This window comes from Rana temporaria, chromosome 2, assembly GCF_905171775.1.
Source record: "Rana temporaria chromosome 2, aRanTem1.1, whole genome shotgun sequence".
NCBI lineage: Eukaryota > Metazoa > Chordata > Amphibia > Anura > Ranidae > Rana > Rana temporaria.
In genome coordinates, this window is record NC_053490.1 from 56702079 (window position 1) to 56717624 (window position 15546).

The following is a 15546-nucleotide window of genomic DNA, read 5'->3' on the forward strand; positions in this document are numbered from 1 at the left end:
GACGGCGCCCCCCCGGGTCCCCCCCCCCCCCACACACACACCTGACGGTATTCTAAACAATATTTTCATTAAAAAAATACATTATTAATGGACACAAATGCCAATTCAATTCCCCCTCCTAGTACAAATCTCCCCTGCCTGCACAATTCCCCCAATCCCTCCTATTAGCCCCGAATTCCCTCATCGGCTCCTGGTGCACAATCACCCGCATCTCCCCTTCCAGCACAAATCTTCTTTCTTCAATCCCTTTGCTAAGACACATTCCCACAAATCCCTCCTCCTAGCACAACCCTCTCTCGGGGCAGGCGAAGAAGCTCAGCGGGGGCTGGCCAGGTTCATTATCCCTCCATGTCCTCAACCAGCAGCTAAAAGCCAACGGGAGGGATAGGGGGAGAAACCTGGGTGAGAGACAAGGAGAGCATTGTTCTCCACCAACCCTCCTGCTGTCTGGGCCCCTCTGTGTGCCGGGGCCCCCTACAGGAGGGCTGGTGGTCCCCCCCTATCAGCGGCCCTGGTTGTAGGTAAAGCTAAAGGACATTGTATAATCCAGTTGTTGGGTGTATGAACAGCTTCAGAGGGATAGTCTCATGCCACATTACATAAAAATAGTGAGACATGTACAAATTATCAGATTTCCAAGTAAAGTGAGTTAAACAAAGACTTTTATTTCCAAGAATGATGATTTGGAAAACAGGAAATGATTCATTATGATCGTTGACATATATTATGGAAAACATCAAACTGCATACTATAATAAAACAGACCTTATTTTTATGTGTTATATTTAAAATACTATTTAATGTCAGCCCATTAAACATTGAAACAGAAATCATACTCAGAGATTTGGATAGAGGCAATTAAACACTATAGAAGGATATGCTTTGTACAGTTTTCATTTCAGAGGTTTACAGAGACTTTAAGAATGCCTGATTATTAATTTAAGTGTTGGGGCTCTTTTTTACACAGGGCGGACCGTTTTCGGGCTCCGATTTGCTCAGCAGGGATCGCTCCTTCGATCCCCGCTGAGCCGGCAGATGACAGGTCTGTCTCTGCACACTGTTCAGGGACCGACCTGTCAGAGTGCCACTCTCCTCTTTGGGGGATCGGATGACGAGGGACCATAGAGTCTGTTTTCACCCAATTCGATCTGCAAGACAGATAGTAAATAGGGTTTTCCTCCATCACACTTTGGCGGATCGGAGCGGGTCGGATGTCAGCGGGTATGTCACCACTGACATCCGTGGCTCCATAGAGGAGCACGGAGCGCCCATTCATGTCCGTCTAAAAAACTGACAGGCGCCCGTGTGAAAGAGCCCTTACGTGACATTATCCTTTGATTACCCATTTTTTTTAAACAGTAGATGAAAAAAAGATCATTGTAAATCAGGCCTCCTGTCTCAGCCTCTGCCACCCTTACTCTTCTCTTCTCTTGCTCAGCTTCTTCCAGTGTCCTTCTCCATACAGGTGATCCGGGGAAGGTTTTCTGACGAAATAACTGCTTTCTGTGTTGTTACGTTAAACTCATACTGTGTCTGACCATTCATGAAATACAACAACCCTAAAGACAAAGATAACCGAATAAATAAATAAAAATATAACATTAAAGAGAACCTGTCACTGGCTTAAAAAATGCAGGTAAACGCAAGTATTTTCAAGCTTTTTTGCAGCATCTTTCCTTTCCAGAAATATTTTTTTTATTCACTTGCAATATGCCTTTGAACTAGACTACTCAAGTATAGCTAGATTCAGGTACATTTTCTTAACTCTGCGGCGGCGTAGCTTAAGGAATTTAAGCTACGCCGCCGTAAGTTAGCCAGGCAAGTACATGATTCACAATGTACTTACCTGCTAAGTTACGGCGGCGTAGCCTAAATCGGCGGGCGTAAGGGCGCCTAATTCAAATGTGTTTGAGGGGGGCGTGTTGTATGCTAATGTGGCTTGACCTTACTTTTTTTACGTCTTTCGCAAACTGCGCATGCGCCGGGCGCCTACATTTCCCAGTGTGCATTGCGGCTAAGTACGCCGCACGGGCCTATTGATTTTGACGTGGACCTAAACGACGTAAATCCCGATTCACGGACGACTTACGCAAACGACGTTCGTGAATCGGCGTATCTCCTCATTTACATATTCTACGCCGACCGCAATGGAAGCGCCACCTAGCGGCCATCCAAAATATTGCAATCTAAGATAGGACGGCGCAAGCCGTCGTATCTTAGATATGTTTAAGCGTATCTCTGTTTGAGCATACGCTTAAACATAAGTCGGCGTAGATTCTGAGTTAGGTCGGCTTATCTACTGATAAGTCGGCCTAACTCTTATGCCGCGTACACACCATCACTTTATGTGATGAAAAAAAACGACACTTTCTGTGAAGTAAAAAATGACGTTTTTGAAACTTCAATTTTCAAAGACGAAGTTGCCTACACACCATCGTTTTCTCACAATGATCTTGCAAAGCGAGGTTACGTTCCACCACGTTTTTCCATTGAAGCTTGCTTCATAATTAGCTTCTGGGCATGCGTGGATGAAAAAACGTCTTAGAAAACGACGTTTTTTGCTACACACGGTCAATTTCTGTGAAGTAAAAAGTGCACTTTTGAAAAACGACACATAAAATTGAAGCATGCTTCAATTTTTTTTGGTCGTTTTTTACAAGACATAAAACGACGTTTTCCCCCACACACAGTCAATTAAAGTGACGTTTTTAAAAACGTCATTTTTTTTCATCACATAAAGTGATGGTGTGTACGCGGCATAACTGAATCTACCTAGTAGAGTCAATTTACAAGCACTGTCCCCACCCTCCTGGCACATCACAGTGCTCACCTTTTCTGGGAGTGTTTAATTATGGCCTGTGCTGGTCCAGCTCCTCCGCCCCTCCCTTTACTTCCCTACATTAGCTTTTATGTAGTCTGCATATAAAAAGATTTGTAATATAAAAATGGAACTCTTTTTTAGTTAACAAATAAAATCATGACACAGTTTAAAAGATTGCAACCAATTAACATCAAGGGTTTTTATATAGTATGTAAACTTTCTTCAGAATCAGCCTGTACTAGTACCTCAATGCTTTTCAACACATAACAAGTCTTCATCAGGAGATAAAAATATCTTCTGGAATACAAACATGAATAAATACACACAGTATCCACAGAAGACAAAAAATACAATATCTTCAGGAAACAGGTTGTAAATCAACCAGTCATATCAATTACTTACACAGAACCCAATGATGCATAGATACGATAGAAGGGAAGTAAATCCGGGGAAAACCCAAGAAAGGGAAAGTCTGATGCAATGTAAGGTATGCTGGACCCAGCAAAAAGGAATAATGATTAAGTGGCAACATATATGACTATAAGTATAGGGTCATCCAAGACCTCCCCTTATTTGTCTCCAGGTGAGCTTACTAAGAGAACTTATATTTTTTTAATGCCTATTTTGTACAGTATGATTTATTTATACTTTGATCTTATAATTACACAATCATACTCTATATGTTGACACTAGATCATTATTCCTTTTTGCTTTTCAAGGCCCTTTTTTCTGGTTCCAGCATCCCTTACACTGCATCAGACTTTTCTTTTCTTGGGTTTTCCTTGGATTTACATCTCTTCTATCTTATCTATGCATCATTGGGTTCTGTGTAAATAACTGAAATAATTAGTTGATTTACAACCTGTTTCCTGTTGATTCAATTTTTTTTGTCTTCTTTGGATATTGTGGGTATTTATTCATGTTTGTATTCCAAAACATATTTTTTACCTCCTGATGAAGACTCGTTATGAGTTGAAACACGACGAGGTGCTGGTACAGACTGATACTGAAGATGTATGCTTATAATGAAAAGTTTACATGCTATATGTTAATCAATCTCAATCTTTTAAACCATGTCACAATTTTAATTGTTAACTAGTAAAGAGATACATTTTTATATTACAAATATTTTTATATGTGTGCTTGGTTACATATAGTTACATAGTAAGTCAGGTTGGAAAAAGATACAAGTCCATCTAGTTCAACCAACAAAATAAAAATAAATCATACAATCCCATATACACAATTCTTCACCCACAGTTGATCTAGAGCAGAGGTGTCAAACTCAATTTCATTGTGGGCCGCATCAGCATTATGATTGCCCTCAAAAGGGCCAGTTGTATCTGTAAGATTAGATGTCCAGCGCATCCCCTTACATTAGATGTCAAGAGCCACCCCACCATCAGAAGTTGAGTCCCCACTCTCCCTTACATCACAGTGCACCCCCCTTTCCTTATGCTGCTGCTGGGAAGAAGCTGCATGCATTGCTTGAAAGCAAAAAGTAAGGGTCTTGTGTAGGACCAGAGGAGGGCTGGAGGTGCGAGGGCCACGTGAAATGGCATGGAGTGCCGGATTCGGCCCGCGGGCCTTGTGTTTGACACCTGTGATCTAGAGGAAGTCGAAAACCCCCAGCAAAGCATGATCCAATTTGCTACAGCAGGGGAAAAAAATATCACATTTCCTCTGTTCTCAGCTGCATAAGAGCTGGGGGTAGGTGAAGCAGAAAACTGAGCTTCCCAGTGAATGGCTGTGCAGCAGGGGTGTGTCAGGACAAGTCTGATCATTGGAGGAGAGTACACCGAGTTCCCAGCACAGCTAAAGAATTGACCACACTGTGTTCTCTAGTGTGGTCAGTTTATAATAGGAAAGCAGGGAGACTGGCAGGAACACCAAGTATTTCACATAAAGGAAGCAATACAACGATAACAGGATACTTTCTCATACACGTATATGATACAGCAAGCACATATCAGGAACATGAAGTGTTGGGTTAACAAAACAACTTCCATCAGAGTTCCCATCAATGAATCAGCATGCAGGCACTAGTCAGGCTACAGGCAGATTAGCACATTGTGGCCTGTGGCATTTATTTTCTCCAAGTACATCACTTCCCTGCTCCTTCCAATTTTGACACAAAACTATGTTATGTGAAAAGATTTGTGCATGGTTTCCTAGATTTTTCCTTTAAGATAAGTATATGATAAATGACGACATACCATCTCTTGCATAAGCTGCATCAACTTTTTCTCCAATACCAGGAAAGCCCTCGCTTATATCCTCAGGGCAGTCCGAGTCCAGTCTTTGTGTTTTCTCATCATAACTGTGTAAAGAGCAGCAGTGGTAACAGATTAAATTAAATTCTATTATTTTTACTTTGTGACCTAAAAATAATTCAGTACTTACTGATTAAAGTGGATGTAAACCCTCCATACACCCAGTGAAGTGAACAGCCTCAGATGATACACTGAGATTAAACAAATCTCCCTACATAGATTTTACATCCATATCTGCTGTCTTCACATTTATATACTGTTTAGAAAGTTCAGATTGTGTAAGGGGATTTTCTCTTCCTGTTTAACACAGAATGTGATGTCTGGACATACAGCCAAGGTAGCTAATATTGCTGTTTGGAGGAAAGGCACACACCCCCTCTCCACATAGGCAGAGACTCTGAGGTGTTTTGTAACAGAGCCAGCTCCCTGCTAATCTATTTATAGCAACCTCCCGGACAGAAATTTCAGGCTGTTTTTATCTGATGTGTGCAAGAATTTGTCAGGAGTTATCTGGGTGATAACAGAGGAAGGGGTCAGGAGAGAGCTACAGGACTTAGGTCTTTGAAGAGAGATAACAAAATACTGCAGATATCTGTGCCCGGCTTAATTTTCATGAATCGGGGTTAACATCCACTTTGGGGCTGAAGTTTACTAAGAAAAAAAATCCATATAGCTTTAGTCACATCACTTACAGGTAAAGAAGAATGCCCCACATTGTGCTGGCAGCTGGATCCTGGATACATCTTCGCAGGTATGCCCCATCCTCCTCCTGTCTCTAAACTTCTGATGCTGCAACGATTAACCGCTTTGGGTCTTTAAACAGAACAGAAGTACAGATTGTGCTGTTCTCCTCATAGTTATTTGTACATTGCATTATCTATTTTTCTTTCACCATGTTGTTTTCATGCATCTTTTGTACTGCTGCCATCTGCTGGCCAGAATTTGCATGCCGCACGTCTCTGTTCTTGTTAGTAAAGTTTTTTCCATTGGGGGGCGTGGACTCAAGCAGGGCTGGCCTTATCACGCGGGGGCAGCCATCAGTAGTGCCTCATGGCTGTGTGACTGGACACTGCACATTTTTTGGGCTTGAGAAGGCATCAGTTTTTGACCAGCAGTTAGCCTCAGGGTAGATACCAACAAGACAGCATTGATACCACTACTACAGAACAGTATTGTATCACCGTTTATTGCTTTATCTGGATTGAACAAACCCACATTGATTTCATCCTCATGTCTAAGTCTGGATCCATCTAACCCAAGCATCTGCTGGTCCGGTCTCCCCCACTGCTTGGATACGAAGGTAGGAAGTCACACAGCTATTATCAGGTATACCTTCATTCGCCTTCATGTGGGGACAGAACGCAAATAGTCATATGGGGGCACATCTCCTTCTTGCGCTTCCAATCAGAATAGTGCTTTAATTTATTACACTGCTTGTAAAATGATCTTCGAATGGGGGAGAGTCTGGTCAGTCACATAATTCTCTCTTCCATTTCCAGATCATGTTACAAGCAGTGTAATTAATGAATGGAGAAATAGGAAGGAGGTCCCTATTAGACCATCTGTACTGCTGTTCTGCCTGAAGACCTGTTAATCATCACACTACTGGGAGTACAGAGACAGGCAGAGGGCTGGCATCACTGCAGGAAGGAGGGGCATGTCCCTGTCAGACCATCTGTACTGCTGTTCTGCCAGAAGTCTTTAAACTGTTAACCATCACAGTACTGGGAGTATAGAGACAGGAAGAGGGCTGGCATCCCTGCAGGAAGGAGAGGCGTGTCCCTGTCTAATCATCTGTACTGCTGTTCTGCCTGAAAGTCTGAAGCTGGTAATCATTGCAGCACTTCAGAGACAGGTGAACAGGCAATCCTGCAGTGAAGGTGGCTCACCATTCATTACAGGTAACCAATATGGCTAAAGCTGCAGCATTTTTATTTTAGCTAAACTTCTGCTTTAACAATTCAATAGTTTTCCAGAAGAAACTCCACAGTATAAAAAAGGGTCTGGTCAAGAGTGGAAATTATATGTGTAATTTACAATATTTAGGTCAAAAATTGAGCTTTATGTGCTTCTTTCTGAAATGTGTTAAGCCTGTTTGATGGGTCCTCCCTTTCATTCAACTGTCCTGACTTCTAACTTGGAACTATAAATATGTTCACCTTCTTTGGCTTTTTATGTATATACTGTAAGGCCTCGTACACACGACCAAGGAACTCGTCGGAAAAGACACATCGTTTTCCTCAACGAGTTCTTTGGTAGGCTTGTCGAGGAACTCGACAAGCTTGCTTTGCGTACACACTGTCAAGACAAAATCTCCTCGTTCTCAAACACGGTGACGTACAACACATACAATGGCAGGGGAAGTTCGATTCCACTGGCACAACCCTTGGGGCTGCTTTTGCTAATCTCATGTTACTGCGTGTTAAGTAAAAGTTTGGTCGGAGACGATTTGCACTTTTCAGTCTGTTACAGCGTGAAAAATGTGCTATCTCCATTACAAATGCTACTTTTACTCCCGTCTCATACTTTATTCTGAGCATGCGTGGGTTTTTTAGCATACACACGCTCGAGTTTCTCTAAAAGAAAAAAACAGTCCGACGAGGAACACGACGAGGAAATTCAGACTCCCGTCGAGGAAAAAGAGAACTTGCTCTCTTTTTTGCTTGTCGAGTTCCTCGACAGTTTCCTCGATGAAAAACGTACACACGTCGGTTTCCTTGGCAAAAAACTCTCCCACCAAGATTCTTGATGGATTCTGCCGAGGAAACCGGTCGTGTGTACGAGGCCTATGTTACAGGCAATGTGTGAAATCAGGGACACATTGCCTAGGCATTCTATAGAATGCCTGATTTCACAGTAATATAATATATAAGCAATGGATGCCAGTTCAGCACAGACACTCGTCTTTCACAAAAAACAATGATATTGCATTTATCACTACTACACTAATTATTTCAACATTTTATGATTTTAAAAGTTGCTTTTCAATTTCTACCTGGAGCCATCATGATTTCCAATGCCAGTTACGTGCAACTACAGCTTCAAGTACTAACATAAAACAAGGTAAACGGAAGAAACCATTTTTATGTATTACAGTGGAAAGGTTTCCTTAATGCCAGTGTCATTTATTGGTTGTTCTCACTGAAAAGTTTGTGCTAACCCTTTGCACACTGCTATACTACCTTACCTATTTCTAGCAAACGTATGCATGAAAACAGGAAATCTTGGTTTGCATATATTGCAATTCATGTTCAAACCATCAGCTTGTACTCGTTTTCCGAAGCTGGTTCATAGCTGTATAGTAAAAGTGATCCAGGTGACCATATAGCCACCTGATCATTTTCACAGTGTGGACGGTTTGATTCCCCCCTCTCCCTCATGTGGATGCCAGGCTCTTCTGCTTTTACTATGAGCACATCAACCAGCTTCAGGAGGCCAAGCAGGAGGAGACCAAGGAAAATCCATACTCTAATCTCCTATGCACTCTGGTTTCAGAGTTGTAATTTGAACCAAGCAGATCTGTGTTCTGTTGATTTTAGGGGCAAAGGAGACATTATGGTCTAATAGACAACCAATGTCTCCATAAAGACTACATTCAACCAGCCCAATTCTATCAAAGGGGGATTTGCTAAAGTGGACGTAAACCCTTTGTTTTCTTACTTGTACCTACAGGTAAGCCAATAATAAGGCTTACCTGTAGGTACTGTGAATAACTCCCAAACTGCATGGTTTAGAAGATATTTACACTGCATGTAGCCGGTGATGCACTCTGAAGGGACAGCATACCCGTGCGGCCCCATTCAGAGCTCTGTGCCATCCGTGATTCACTTGAACATGCTGATAGACGTAGACAGGAACGAAGACTGGGTGAAGATGGAAGCCCTGTCAGTGGCGACAGTGCACCGCCGGAAGGCTGCGTTCTAGGGTAAGTATTTCATAATGTTCTAGTATGCCATACATACCAGCACAAGCACATTAGGCAATTGTCTTGCAGGTTTTTTTTTTTTTTTAAGTGTGGTTTACTACCGCTTTAACTCTTTAAAATAGCAATACAATTACATTTGAAACATAAATAAATAAAAAAAATGTTACAGTACATAGATATAATAAAATAGTTACAAAACAAACAAATAAATAAATGTAACCCCCCATTGCCCTGCACACACCCACAAATGCAAGTGCATACAGGGTACGCACGTGTATTTAAACCTTGATTGCACCACATGTGATGCATCACCACTAGCGTCTTGAGTGAAAGCAACAATTCTAGTGCCATAGCATATGGCCAACTCTAAACTGATTTGTTGTAAACGCTTTTAAAGCAGTGGAGATTTTTGGGTACCACAATTTTTCACGATATCATGCCCGCACATCATTTTAAGACTTTGCATGTTTGGTATCAATTTACCAAAAAAATTAATATAATCTTGTGTTTGTGCGCACTAAAATGCATTTTATTATATTTTTTCCTGAACATATGCATTTGATAAATCGTTGGACAAATATTGCGCAACATGAAAAAAAAATTGCAGCTTCTAGGGGCCTCTGTTTTCAGAACATACACTGTATTGTCAAAAGTATTGGGACGCCTGTCGTTACATGCACATAAACTTTAATGGCATCCCAGTCTTGTTTGACCATTCTTCCAGAAGCGCATTTCTGAGATCAGACACTGATGTTGGCAAGAAGGCCTGACTCGCATTCTCTCCTCTAATTCATTCCAAAATGTGTTCTATCGGATTGAGGTCAGGACTTTGTGCAGGCCAGTCAAGTTACCCCACCCCAAACTCACTCATCCATGTCTTTATGGACCTTGCTTTGTGAACTGGCGTGCAGTCATATTGGAACAGGAAGGGGCCGTCCCCAAACTGTTCCCATAAAGTTGGGAGCATGAAATTGTCCAAAAGGTCTTGGTATGCTGACGCCTTAAGAGTTCCCTTCACTGGATTTAAGGGGCCAAGCCCAACCCCTGAATAACAACCCCACAACATAACCCCCCCTCCACCAAATGATTCGGAACCAGTGCACAAAGCAGGGTCCATAAAGACATGGACAGTCTTATAACATGTGATCATCCCTTTAGTACCGGTTGGGAGATAGATAGATAGAAAGTTTGTGCACAGGCATTGATCCTGCATTGTCTGTTCTTATTGCTTGCAGTTAATGAATATTTGAATTAACAACATATTGGACACAAGATATCTCATCATACACCTTACTGAAGTTACTTTTTTCAATACAATAATTTATTATTTATTTTTTATCTGGACTTACCTCCAGTACTGCTCCTCCACAAAGAAATATGTTTTATGCCTGTTGTGATCATAGACAGCAGCATCAATTTTCTGCACAGAGGCAGAGAAACCCAGCTCGGAAATATCCCTGGGAGAGTCCTTGGTAAGTTCATTATTGGTCACATTCCAGTACTGATTATCTAGGTAAAATAAAAAAAAATGTTTATTTAGGCCTCAGTCACACCTGCGGCAGTTTCTACTGTCCTTCTGAAAAATGATGCACGCACGTTGGACCGCTTTTTAGGTGTTGGTATAACAGCAGCTGCCGGTCATTCAGGAGGATGCAGTATTGCTTTTTTTGACAGCCAAACTTGGATTTTTATGTAAATACTGTGCCACAACTGCAAGCCAAGCATTTCTCTTGCAGTTGTGGCTTGGCCCCCGTTCACTTAAATAGGTTTCATTTGGCCACTAATTAAAGCATCAGATATATCATGTTAAGTGCAGTTCACAAATGATACAAATACACATGCAGACTTGTAACGTTACCAAAAGCCCCACTTTATGTAAAAAAAAACATTTCCGGCAATACAAAAATGTGAATAAAATGACGTGGGGGTCTCCCCCCAATCCATACCATGAATTTTAAGGGGAACCCCACGCCATTTTTTTTTAATTACCTGAGGTCCCCCCTCAAATCCATAACAGACCCTTCGCTCTCCCTATGGGAAAGGAAGAAAGAAGAGGAAAGGTACCCACGTGGTGGGTGCACGTGGGTAGGCACCCACCACGTGGGTACCTACCGGAGCATGATGGGACGGTGATGCCTATATAAATGGGATGCAAGGCGCGCTTCCATCATTACAGCGACAAGAGGCGACGAGTCAACATCGGAAGAGGGGAGAAGAAGAACCTGACGTCACAGAAGACCGCGCTGGCTGCCTGTTAGTAATTGAGCTAACACACAAAGATAGCAGGCAGCCAGCGCTGAAGGAGAAGGCACCGGACATCTGCAGAAGAACCGGGGTTCGCCGAGTCAACAGCGGAGAGCGGCGAAGAGAGAAGAAGACCCCCGGAGAGCGGAGAAGCCCCCCCCCGGAGAGCGGAAGAAGAAGCCCCCCCCGGAGAGCGGAGAAGACCCCCGGAGAGCGGAAGAAGAAGCCCCCCCTGGTATTAGAGCTAATAAAGAAGACAGGGGGGGCCTCCGGAGCAGAATAATAAATTATTTTAAAAACCCTTGTGTTGTGTGTTTAATAACGTTTACTTTTTGCCTCCAGGTGAATGGGTAGGGGTACGATGTACCCCATATCCATTCACTTAGGGTGGGGGGCCGGTATCTGGGGGCCCCCTTATTTGAGGGGACTCCCAGATTCCGATAAGCCCCCCGCCCGCAGACCCCGACAACCAACGGCAAGGGTTGTCGGGAAGAGGTCCTGTCCTCATCAACATGGGGACAGGGTGCTCTGGGGTGGGGGGGCCCGCAGTGCGCCCCCCTGCCCCAGAGCACCCAACCCCCCCATGTTGAGGGCATGCGGCCTGGCACGGCTCAGGGGGGGGGGGCGCTCGCTCGTCCCCACTCCCTTCCTGACCGGCCGGGTAGCGTGCTTTGGATACGGGTCTGGTATGGATTGTAGGGGGACCCCTACGTCGAATTTTCGGCGTAGGGGGGGTCTCCTTACAACCCATACCAGACCTAAGGGCCTGGTATGCTCCTGGGGGGGGGGGACCCATGCCGTTTTTTTCTTTGAAAATTGGCATGGAGTTCTCCCTCTCAGGAATGCATGCTGAGCGACGCTGTCATTTTTTTTTATAATTATTTGTTTTCCCAGCGCGTATATTTTTTTTCACCCGTCGCAACTTTAGTGTCCCGTCGCAATCCACAAAGCCGCCCGGCGTAAATTACGTTCGCGCGCTGCACGTCGGGAAAATTACATCACACGCATGCGCAGTACGGCCGGCGCGGGAGCGCGCCTCATTTAAATTTTATACGCCCCCCGGAGAGGAGGACCGCCTTGCGACGGCGGCACTTAAGTTACACGGCCTGAAATTTCTAGGTAAGTGCTTTGAAGATCAGGCACTTAGGTAGAGATTTTAAGTCAGTGTAACTTAACTGCTGAAAGTTAAGTTAGGCAGCTTTTTTGGGAATCAGGCCCATAGATTTGAGTGAACAATATGAGACCAATCTCATGAGACCAAATCTGATGTTATATGGTGTGCTCCGAAAACCATAAATCAAAAAAAGTCCAATAATAACATAATAATGTCCGTGAAATCCTAAAGTGAGAGTAAACCACTATTCCAAAGGGTAACAATTCCACTGTGTATTTCAGGAAATCAATAGGCATGCAATCTTCTCATAAACAGTGTGCTTCAATGATCTCTTCCACCACTTATGCGATCGACACCCAACAAGTGCTGATAAATATAATGCGCTTACCAAAGCGATTGGACTCCTTTAATTAAAAATAGAGTCAAATTCACTTGTGCAGATTAATGCCTGCAAACATACGATGCGTCCTCTACTGCTAGCATAGACACAATCCTCTTCAAGGGGTTTCACAGGTGGAACATAGAACAGAAAAACAGCTCCATAGTGCAACCGGTTTATTTAAAACTATTTAAAAACAATACATGGCTCAAGTGGCCACTTACACTAAAAGGTGCCCATCCCGGCACTGGGTCTGCAGGCTCAATATAAGGGACAGCTGCCTCGACTCCCGTAGCGGCATGTGTCTGCCTATCACCTCGCCAGATCACAGGGACGGATGGTAAAGAAATCAGCTTCAAACGTGACCAGGCTACCCCGCCGACGATCGTTTCGTAATACGTCTTCAGGGGGGCGTGTATTTATGTTCACTATAATATACACTTCTGACACTTTATATTTGGGTATTTAATTTCCCTTATACACTAGCGCCCCCTATCATCTATCAATGACACAAAAATGGTGTTTCTATTACAAAGCGTAGGAAAGTCATGTACGAATGAAATAAAGACTTATCTGAAGATCAGTCTGTGTGACAACTATGGCTTCCCCCACTGATACAATGGAGAAAAAAAAAATGTAGACATGATGGGGCAGAATGTGTGTTATTTGTAGGATCAGCAGGTGAAACTAAAGATGAAAAAGTCTTTAAAAAAACACTAATGCAGTCACATCCAATCACTGTTAAGTGGTTTTGGCTTATATAAACTTTAAAGAGAAAATATTCACTTTAAAACATTATATTAGTAATTAAATATTAAAAATGAATAACCTTTAAAGAAGATAATCATTTCTGAGTGTTCATTAGAATATTCATAAGCAGCCTGAATGTTACTAGGCACTCCTGAAAACAAACTCCCAACTGTAACATTTTCATGCTCGCTTTTATTCATTTGACGCCACATATGCCTATGAAAGATAACATTGTTTGCATTATTTTATTATTGGACCAGGTAATTTTATTGGCAAAACACACATTTTAAAGCCCCAAATTATTTGTCACTATCTTCACTACAAATTTGTATCATTAGGTGTAGGAATAACAGAAGGCCAAGCAGAGTAACCTAGAATTTCCTTTGGCTGGTAAAATACCCTCAATATTAGATGTAGGATTCCAAAACCCTTTCAAACCATCCAGGATGCATATACAATTTGACAATACTAAAAACTGATATTTACTCATCTTTGAAGAACATGATTTCCGAAGCCATAGTTGTCACAGCATCATAAGTGATGTTCAACAGACAATCAGGAAGCTTTTCTAATTTTATTGATTTTGGCACCAGTTGAGTCTCTAGATGAAAGGAAAAAAAAATAGGAACGGTGTTCTGTAAATATGCCAACGATTCAAAGAAGGTTTTCTCCATACTCTCATGAGCATATGGGAGTTCTTAGATGGAGTAGAGAAAGGTTAGCACTACGAGGAGGCTGACCTAAAGCAAAGAATCAAAGCCAACGATGATCCAAACGATCATGAAAAGTTCTCCAGTTCTTAGACCCCTTTCACATTGAGGAGTTTTTCAGGCGGTACATCGCTAAAAATAGCGCTGCTTTACCGCCTGAAAAACTCCTTCACTGCCTACTCAATGTGAAAGCCTGAGGGCTTTCACACTGAGGCGATGCGCTGGCGGGAGACAAAAAAATCTCCTTTCATCAGCATCTTTGGAGCGGTGAGAGGAGCGGCATGTATAACGCTCCTTCACCGCTCCTTCCCATTGAAAACAATGGGAAACCATGGCAATACCACCGCGCATTGCGGGCGGTATTAACCCTTTATCGGCAGCTAGCGGGGGTTAATACTGCGCCACTAACAGCCGATTCCCGCGGCAATCCCGGCGGTATAATGCCGCTATTTTTAGCAGCGTTATACCGCCACTGCGGCTCCCGCTGTAATGTGAAAGGGGCCTTAGTGAGTACATCGCTTGAGTGTTATTGTGCTTAACCACACACACCTGAAGCCTCATCTCCACCAGATACTTTGGGGTTGATTTGCAGTTGCACTCTGCGAGAGCAGTTGCTCCAGGGCTTTGTAAATTAGGAAAAGTTCTTCTGAATTCTACCATGCAAGCAAAGAAGCTGTCTTTTTACATTTTCCTTGCACGTGATTGGGTATTCTTTACAAAGTGGAAAAAAACAAATTTACTAAGCTCTGGAGCAACTACACTTGCAGAGTGTAATTGCGCTTTGCAAAGTGCACAGTCTATTTAGTAAATCAACCCCTTTGTCTTGCATTTTTCTAGCACAGGACACATGAATAAACACCATTGTTTTTAGCAAAGCTTCTTACTATCAATACATTGCTATAAAAATGCACTGATTACTGTGAAAATGACAATGGCAGTGAAGGGGTTAACCACTAGAGGGCGCTAAGGGGTTAAGTGTGTCCTATTATGTGTTTCTTACTGTAGGGCAGGGGCGGACTGACAACTCATGGGGCCCCCGGGCAATAGAAGATTATGGGGCCCCTCTGGCTTACAGATGGCCACCACGCCAGGAGGCAGTGCAGAGGCAGGGCAGCTAAAATCTTGGGATATTCACATTAAAAGCATGTCAGTTTCGGACATATCAGGGACAGATCTAAAAAAACACAGATTTTTACATACTGTCCCTGGTTTTACTGAGCCTGGCAACCCTGATGGGGCCCCCTAGTGGCATGGGGCCCTCGGGCAGTGCCCGAGTGACTCAATGGTCAGTCCGCCCCTGCTGTAGGGGGGTGTGGCTGGACGTGTGACGT

At 43.1% G+C, this 15546-nt stretch overlaps 1 protein-coding gene across 1 annotated transcript in view; it reads right to left on the minus strand.

Annotated features, from left to right (window-relative positions):
- Positions 1–1312: 1312 nt before the first annotated feature.
- Positions 1313–15546, minus strand: part of LOC120929035 (stromelysin-1-like) — a 33553-nt gene continuing 19319 nt past the window's right edge. Inside the window, exons 6-10 of the mRNA XM_040340221.1 lie at positions 13992–14106; positions 13585–13721; positions 10368–10527; positions 5037–5140; positions 1313–1558 (exon numbers count right to left, since the gene is read on the minus strand). Coding sequence (XP_040196155.1) covers positions 1434–1558; positions 5037–5140; positions 10368–10527; positions 13585–13721; positions 13992–14106 — 641 coding nt within the window. The 3' untranslated portion in view covers positions 1313–1433. The remainder of the gene's footprint in view (positions 1559–5036; positions 5141–10367; positions 10528–13584; positions 13722–13991; positions 14107–15546) is intronic.